The sequence below is a fragment of the Colossoma macropomum genome, unplaced genomic scaffold (genome assembly GCF_904425465.1).
Source record: "Colossoma macropomum unplaced genomic scaffold, Colossoma_macropomum, whole genome shotgun sequence".
NCBI lineage: Eukaryota > Metazoa > Chordata > Actinopteri > Characiformes > Serrasalmidae > Colossoma > Colossoma macropomum.
In genome coordinates, this window is record NW_023494794.1 from 28,954,304 (window position 1) to 28,962,838 (window position 8,535).

General features: G+C 42.9%; 1 protein-coding gene across 1 annotated transcript; it reads right to left on the reverse strand.

Moving 5' to 3' along the window:
- Positions 1-5,195: 5,195 nt before the first annotated feature.
- Positions 5,196-8,166, reverse strand: her1 (hairy-related 1). The gene is made up of 4 exons (XM_036581071.1): positions 8,125-8,166; positions 7,399-7,494; positions 6,809-6,893; positions 5,196-5,896 (listed from the first exon to the last, which is right to left on the reverse strand). The coding sequence occupies exons 1-4, from the start codon at positions 8,164-8,166 to the stop codon at positions 5,196-5,198; spliced, it is 924 nt and encodes a 307-aa protein (XP_036436964.1).
- Positions 8,167-8,535: the final 369 nt, after the last annotated feature.

Genomic DNA, 8,535 nt, shown 5'->3' on the forward strand with positions numbered 1-8,535 from the left:
GAGGCCGCTTGGGGCGGGACTAGCCTACTTTTCATACTCTAGGAGTCCGACTGGACGCCTGAACGAAACCGCTGAGGAACCGCCAGAAAATGAAAACGTACATTTTAACTCGCTGCCAACGTGCCGGACGCGTTTAGTGTGATTATTAAGTCGCGAATTTGTAATAACGTTTGCCTGCTTTTGGATCATTTCGCGCTTCTTCGCAGGCAACGAATGATCCAACTAAGTTAAGCTTCCACTCACCAAGCGAGCAAATACTGAGTTTTTACGCACACAAACGTGGTTTAAATGACATTTATAATACAAAGCCTTTGTTTACTACTCAAACAGTCACCGGATTATGCTTGAAGTTACTCGTATAAACAAGAAATATGATCAAATCGTGAACGTGTTCGGTTCCCGCCCCCATTGCATAGCGTGTAGAGAGACTTATGGGAAATGTAGTTTTAGTTCCGCAGCATGGTTGTTCGCCTTCTGATGCCTTTCTACTCGCACTAAAACGGTCGTTTAACCCGTAATTTCAGCAGGAAGCTTGGTTAAAGCGTCGTGAATGTGCCTGATGTTTTGATGTCCACCTACAAACGAACATTAGCAGGCCCAGGATGACCACGTTTACTGCAAGAGTCCAAGTGCTCTAATTAGAATCTAATTTTAACTAGCCTACTGTTGTCTGATGTCACACACTGGCCTACTGAAATAGAATTGAAACATTTCTCTCCAACAATAAACAGCCTAAACATAGAGCTGTGGGTTTAATGATGTGTTGGTCATTGCGAGGCTTTTCTGTGCAGGCTTTGGCTAACTAAAGGGGTCATAGCGTAGGCCCAACAGTTATGGCTTGCTGACTAAATCATTGATGAATGTAATTATGAAGCTTATTCAAGAATTTCAGGCCTTCTGCTGCTAAAACTGAACGACATATCCCTCGGTTCATATCCACTGGTTCATAATAGACCATTAGAACCAACAGGATTAAAACCTGAGGGTTTTGCTTTCTAACTTGGCTTAATGGTAACCTTTAGAGTCGACTAACTTCCTGCAGGACACCTTTAGATGCCTTTAGGAGACCACCAAATGCATCTGGAATCAGTCCCAGGACACCTGTTAAATCATTGGAGTCCTTTACAGTGTAAGATCAACCCAACAGGAAAACTCAAGATGCCACTTCTGACCACTGGACACCACTAGGAACCAGCAGGAACTTTGAATGTTTTCCGTGATTTATTCAGAAGGGATACTGCTACTGTTGGCCTTGCTGTAGATGGCTTATTCAAATGATTGTCCTGGTTTCTTTACAGAGATTCGTGTTATTTATTATTTCTGTTACACACCTACATACAGTTCAACCAGTCAAAAGACCAGTAACAACACAAAGTTCCATCCAAACAGGAACATTAAGAGCTATGGGAGGGTATTATTGCAGTTTTACAGTACATTGTATGTGCACATTCTACCAGTGCTTCCCATTTCTATATATAGCCATTTCCTCCAAAGATGCAAAGTAGGAACTTCCTCTGTGCTTCCTTAAACCTAAATATTATTACAGTATCACAGTGTTGTTGATTTTTCAGTGCGTTTAAAGAGAGTAGCTACCTCAAAAGTATTGAAAAGGGCATTAAAAGGTGTGGCAAGTCTGTAAACTTGCCTGAGCATGCCCTTATTCTTTATAATCAGAAGGGAAACTACAGTAGCACAATATGTCCACCAGGGGGAGGTAAAGGTCTTTATTTTGTTGCTGTAAAGCCCCAAACAGGAATTGCTTAGGTGGGATTGGTCGGCACATGTGCCAGCCTGTACAGGTGTAGCGCTGCTGCAACGAACCTACACCGATCAGCCATAACGTTAAAACTACCTCTTTGTTTCTACACTGACTGTCCATTTTATCAGCTCCACTGACCATATAGGAGCACTTTGTAGTTCTACAGTTACAGACTGTAGTCCATCTGTTTCTCTGCATACTTTGTTAGCCCCCTTTTACCCTGTTCTTCAGTGGTCAGGACCCCCATGGACCCTCACCGAGCACGTAATATTGGGGTGGTGGGTCATTCTCAGCACTGCAGTAACACTGACGTGGTGGTGGTGTGTTAGTGCGTGTTGCGCTGGTGCGAGTGGATCAGACACAGCAGTGCTGCTGGAGTTTTTAAATACTGTGTCCACTCACTGTCCACTCTATTAGACACTCCTACCTTGTCAGTCCACCTTGTAGATGTAAAGTCAGAGACGATAGCTCATCTGCTGCTGCACTGTTGGTCATCCTCTAGTCCTTCATCAGTGGTCACAGGACGCTGCCCACAGGACGCTGTTGGCTGGATATTTTTGGTTGGTGGACTATTCTCAGTCCAGCAGTGACACTGAGGTGTTTAAGAACTCCAGCAGCACTGCTGTGTCTGATCCACTCAGACCAGCGCAACACACACTAACACACCACCACCACGTCAGTGTTACTGCAATGCTGAGAATGATCCACCACCCCAATAGTACCTGCTCTGTGGGGGTCCATGGGGGTCCTGACCACTGAAGAACAAGGTAAAAGGGGGCTAACAAAGTATGCAGAGAAACAGATGGACTACAGTCTGTAACTGTAGAAACAAGGAGGTGGTTTTAATGTTATGGCTGATCAGTGTAAATTGTAATATACACTGCATATATGCTAAATGAAATTCTACCACAATGCAGTACTGTACTGTATCACTGCTCAGATTAAATTTACATTAAATCTGTAGTTGTTCTTCTAATCTATATTAAAGAGCTCTTAGAAAATTGAGTGAAAGTCTTTAAACTTGCCTCAGAGTTCTTTAACTCTTTATAATCAGAAGAGAAACAATTACAGTTGCCCAATTTGGCCACTAGAGGGAGATAGCGCTCTATATTTCGATATACACCGATCAGGCATAACATTCTGACCACCTCCTTGTTTCTATGCTCATTGTCCATTTTATCAGCTCCACTTACTATATAGGTGCACTTTGTAGTTCTACAGTTACAGACTGTAGTCCATCTGTTTCTCTGATACTTTGTTAGCCCCCTTTTACCCTGTTCTTCAGTGGTCAGGACCCCATGGACCCTCACAGAGCAGGTACTATTTGGGTGGTGGATCATTCTCAGCACTGCAGTAACACTGACATGGTGGTGGTGTGTTAGTGTGTGTTGTGCTGGTGCGAGTGGATCAGACACAGCAGTGCTGCTGGAGTTCAGTGACACCTCAGTGTCACTGCTGGACTGAGAATAGTCCACCAACCAAAAATATCCAGACAGCAGCGTCCTGTGGGCAGCGTCCTGTGACCACTGATGAAGGACGAGAGGATGACCAACACAAACTGTGCAGCAGCAGATGAGCTATCGTCTCTGACTTTACATCTACAAGGTGGACTGACCAGGTAGGAGTGTCTAATAGAGTGGACAGTGTTTTTTACACAAGTCATGAACGCACTAACTCCAAGACTGTAAGTTGTTTGTTTTTTTTTTTTAGCTGTTTATGTTTCATTTACTGCTGGTTGAGTTATCCTAATGTACAGTATGCCTGCGATATACAGCAGAGAGTGAAACCTGTGCTAAATAGCCCCACTCTCCCCTACCACAAGTCTGAATTAACTAATTAACCTTTTAAACTCCTTGAGACCACCGGTGGTTCCAAAACGCACTTCGTCATATTCTTCATAACTTTCATATTTCATAAGCTACATTCTAAAGGTGGGGGTTGTATGAGAGCTGTAACTGTCTTCTCTCCAGTCAAATAGATGGGTGACGTAACTTTAAACCCTTATAATAAAAGAAGCTGAACTCATTTTTTTTTTTGTCTACTGAAAGTCGACCCATTTTTCCACAAATCTGGGCTATAAATTATAAACAGATGGCGTCTCTTCAGTGATCTGATCTGTAAACATTATTTTTATAAAATAATACAAAGAGCGTCTAAGATTTTTGGCTTTCAGCAGTAAATGGTAAGCATATAGCAATATGTGTAGATCATAAAACACGTTCTGTTAATTTGAGGGAGATCTTACAAAAAATAAATAAATAAATAAAAAATTTACATTTATTTCATGCAGTTACTGAATGATTTGCCTTATGATTTGGTCGTGTAAATTCAGATGGACAAACCAAAATACGCCCATGAGCATAAGAGAAATTTAATCCAGTTCAACTCAGTGTAACCCAGTGTTCAGCCTAACTTAATTCATGATCAATAAAGCCCTGCACTGAGCCTAAAGTTCTCTCCCTCATGGCTCTCCACCAGGGGGAGGTAGCTTTACTGATAGTCAACAGCACTGAAACCTGTAGTCAGCTATGAATGGAGCTCAAGTTTGGTTTAAGCTTGTGAACCCGTGACTCCAGCTTCGTAATTTACCCAGAGCTTCTGACCAGAGAACGTTCATCCAATTATTTCTGAAGAAAAACAAAAACAAACTCAAGCCATAAACCGTAACAAAATTAGAGCTTTATTAAGTGTAAAATGTACAATTAATTTACAACGCTGTACACGGACAGAAAAAAATAAATATATTTACATGGTTTCTTTATAATATAAAGGGAAAAGGCAGAACAGGTAGATAAAGTCAGGACAGTACAGAGAAATATTGACAGTGAGGATAGTTTCTATGACAACAATATCTGAAAAACATATGTTTATAACAGCTTGTCTTATTAGAGAAGTGACATCCTCAGGTCGCGTGACGTTGGGAGAGCTGGCCTGTGAGGTATGTGGTTCCTTCTCGCCTCATTTCAGAGCTGCCATAGTAACACACCTTTATTCTCAGCCACATTCAGAGGCGCTGAATGAGTCAGGGGGGCCAAGGTTAGCTAGATAGGGGGCTTAATGACCCCGTAGCCCTGACTTCAACCCATCACTTTCATACATAACATATATTAGTTTCACAGTGGAAACGGAATAATTTATAGTACTGTTACCAGATAATATGTCTTATAAATAGCTGTATTAAAGCCTGAGGTTTAAAGGGGTAACTAACGTTATGCCGTAGTACTTTGTAGGCTTTTCTCAGGGTTCTCTGGGATTTCCAGTCCTGGACCTTTACGTAAATGTGACCTCCAGTCCTTTTCTCTTGGAATGCCAAAGCCAAAAGCCCAAGCCATGACCTCTGAGACCCTGAGGCCACACCTACAGCAGTGTGACCTTTTGACTGCAGAGTCCCCAACACTCCGGGTCTTAACTACCAGTATAACTGGTTATTCAGTGTTCACCATGGCCTCCAGATGTTCTGCTGCTGGTTCTGAAACAAGGCTCTCCTCAGAGTCCTCTGGGGGTGACAGGAGGGGGGTGTTGGAACTGCCGGCCGGAGCGGCGTTGGAGGTCTGGCCTTGACCGGAGGTTGGGGGGCCGCTACCACGGTAACCACTGGAGTGGAAGTGGCGAAAGACGAGGAGGACGAGGAGTCAGAAGACAGAGGGGATACGGACGGAGGGAATGGGAAGTGGCAGGGAACAGAGAGGTACGTGGGGGAGGTGGTGAAGGGCGGGGAGGCGCTGGAGTAGCAGGGGGAGGGCGGAGGAGAGAGGGAGTATGGAGGAGAAGAGTAAGGGTGAGTTAAAGCCTGTCCCGAAGCATGAGGGTGATGGAGAACGAAGGATTTGGGATACAGTTGGTGGTTGTTGGTGTAGGAGAACGGTTCTGAGGTTCCGGAGGCCCAGGGGTGGCTGGGAATGCGGACGGAATGCGAATCCAGATGGTGCCGGAGGCCCTGGATGAAGTGTTCTCTCTGTGACGGCTCCACGCAATCGACGAAGCTGGCCAAACGCGAGATGCACTCCTGGAAGCCGGCTGTGTAGAGCGGGTTGCTGGCCTGGTGCTGGGTGGGGTCGTGGAGGGAGATGCAAGGCAGGCGGGGTTTCCTGGCGGTCAGCGCAGCTGCTACAGTGTCCGACGACTCCTTCTTGAAATCTGCAGGGTGAGGAGAGAAGGAGAAAGAGGGCACAAAGCCGGAGAGAGGAATCACAGGGAAAGTGGAAAGGTGGAAAAGTGAAGCATGAGGAGGAAAGAAAAAGATGAGAGGAATGAAAGTGTTATGAATTAAAAGTGGTGAAAATTAGATTAGAGGCAGATTAATAAGTGTCATTGTAGTTATTGGGGGTAGATATTTGCATAGTTGTTAGAGGGGAAGACAGAAGGACAACAAGCAAATGAATGAAGGACAGTGGGAGTTTTAGGAGGTTTAGAAAGAGAGAGAATTTATTTAGGGAGAAGAAGAGCAAGAAAGACAAAGAAGTTGAATGAGAGAAGAGAAGAGAAGAGAAGAGAAGAGAAGGGAAGATGAATTAGAATGATTCATACCACATGACTTCTATTAGAAGCAGACCACCTTCATAAACAGCATTTTGGCTTCCAAACATCAAAAATCAAACATTTTCTGAAAACATTAGATCTCTAACAGATCTCTTCTGATTAGATCTCTTCTGTTTAGTTTGGTTCCATGAGGAACCAAAGAGAAGAACCCTCATTGGAGACCCTTGGCCAGTCCATATTTTACTCTGTTCCAACTCAACTTAGGCATATCAGAGTTCTGGTTTAAATGTACAAGGTGCCAGGACAGAACATTACCCCGCTCTAGCTGAGGGTCCACATGGAGCCGGACTGAAGACCTCTAAGGAGATCCCACAAAACTGACCTCCTACATGGACCAGCGGGCTGTTAATTGGCCCATGTGGGCACAGCTTCAACTAGAAACAGCATGGTGGCCCAAGAGTGAAGAAAATGTGGACAAATGGTCCAGTTTGGCCACAAAACGTCTTGTCCTAAACGTAGGAGCTCCGTTTTAAGATCTTTGGCCCACATTTGGAGAAACGGTAATCTTACCTTTGCTTTCTTCCGTTTTCCTCCTGATGTACTCGACAGTGAGCTCCAGGATCTCCGCTTTCTCCAGTTTGGGGTTCTGGAGTCTCTGTAGAAAAAGCAAGATTGTTAATTCATGGTTCAAACAGGATGGGTCAAAGCTAAACATACACTATATAGAACCACGAGTTCTATACAGAATCATTTGCTTAAAGGGTTCTTTGCAAGCTGAAATGGTTCTATATAGCATCAAAAAGAGAACGTCTATTGTTTTAAGCTTGACATTGTAACAATAGAAGAACTATTTTTGGTTTTATAAAGAACTTTATTATAAAGACTGTAAGTAGAACCATATACAGCACATGTCCCATCGATCTCACCGTGCAAAGAACCATTTAAGCACGAAATGGTTCTAAATAGAAGTCACTGTTCTAAACAGAACCACTCCCTTTACCACAGAACCCTTGAACTTCTTTAACAGTAGCACTGATCGGTTCGCCCGTGGAGAAGTTCGCGCTAAGCTTGCAGGTGAAAATGAGCTCTAAACTGCCGCCGTGTTGGATTTGACGATCTTGGAATCAGTTAAATAATTCGGTTCAGATTCATTCATTTACCGTGTCCAGCGTGTTGTCCAGCAGAAGCGTCCGCAGCTCGTCTAATCTCTGGTTGATGCGGTCTCTCCTCTTTTTCTCAATCACTGGCTTTAAAATCTGCAAAAGTGAAACAAAAAGCAGTTATTAATTTTTCACATTTACGTTGCCGTATGCGTCATCAACACGTGCGAACGTGCAATATGTTTACAAACTCGAATTCTTTTCATGAGGGTTATATTTAAAAAACGCAGAAAAAATTTGTTGTATGGCTGAATTGGACCAAGAAGGAAAGCCTCTGTAAAGGTTTGTGTACAGGAATTGAAGGAAAAAGCACTAAAAATAAAACTGAATTGAATTAAACTGATATACACATTTATATGAATTGTTATTTTTCCTCATTTTACTCATTCCTTCCTCATTTTCACTGTAAAAAAAACAACAACTTTAAAACATCAAGTTCTGAGGGATGACTGTGTTTTACATTTGTTAACTTATGATTTGAATGTTTATTTTTCAGTGAACTCGAATTTCAAGTTAACCCAGTTACTTTTTTTTTATTTTAAAGCACAATTTTTCACTACTTCTGTGAATATTTACATTCATTTTGAAAGTAGTTTTACACAAAAATCTGTGGACTGTTGAATAAACAGCCAAGACAAAATGCAAAAAATTTGCCCAGTTTTTTTTTTTAGTAACTTTTTGACTTTTTTAAGTGACTTTTAAGTGAAAAAAACAATAATTACTCACTCTTTTGGATGCTCTGCGGTTTGGCATTTTTGGAGGCCCCATGTTAAATATCCTGTCCTCGAGGCAGCAGCAGGACTGAGGAGCAAAAACCAAAAATTAGAGCAAAAATTTAAAAAAAAGTTTTAGCTTTTAGCAGAAGCTCAGCTGAGGTTTGTTCTCTGTAGTTCTCTGTGGAAAAAAGCTGTGATGGTGCTGCTCTTATTTATAGGTCCTGGGTTTGGGGGGAGGGCTAGGGGGTGGGCGTCAATGACACACCTCCAAACATTCAGCCCCCCCAACCCCCCAACACCCCCCCAACGCCCCCCCTCACCACAGTCCATCTCATAATATCCAAGATAAGAAACCTATAAACCAATCATTCCCCCCAAATCTGAAACTGCTACTGTAGACTTTTAAACTGAACTGCAGTCA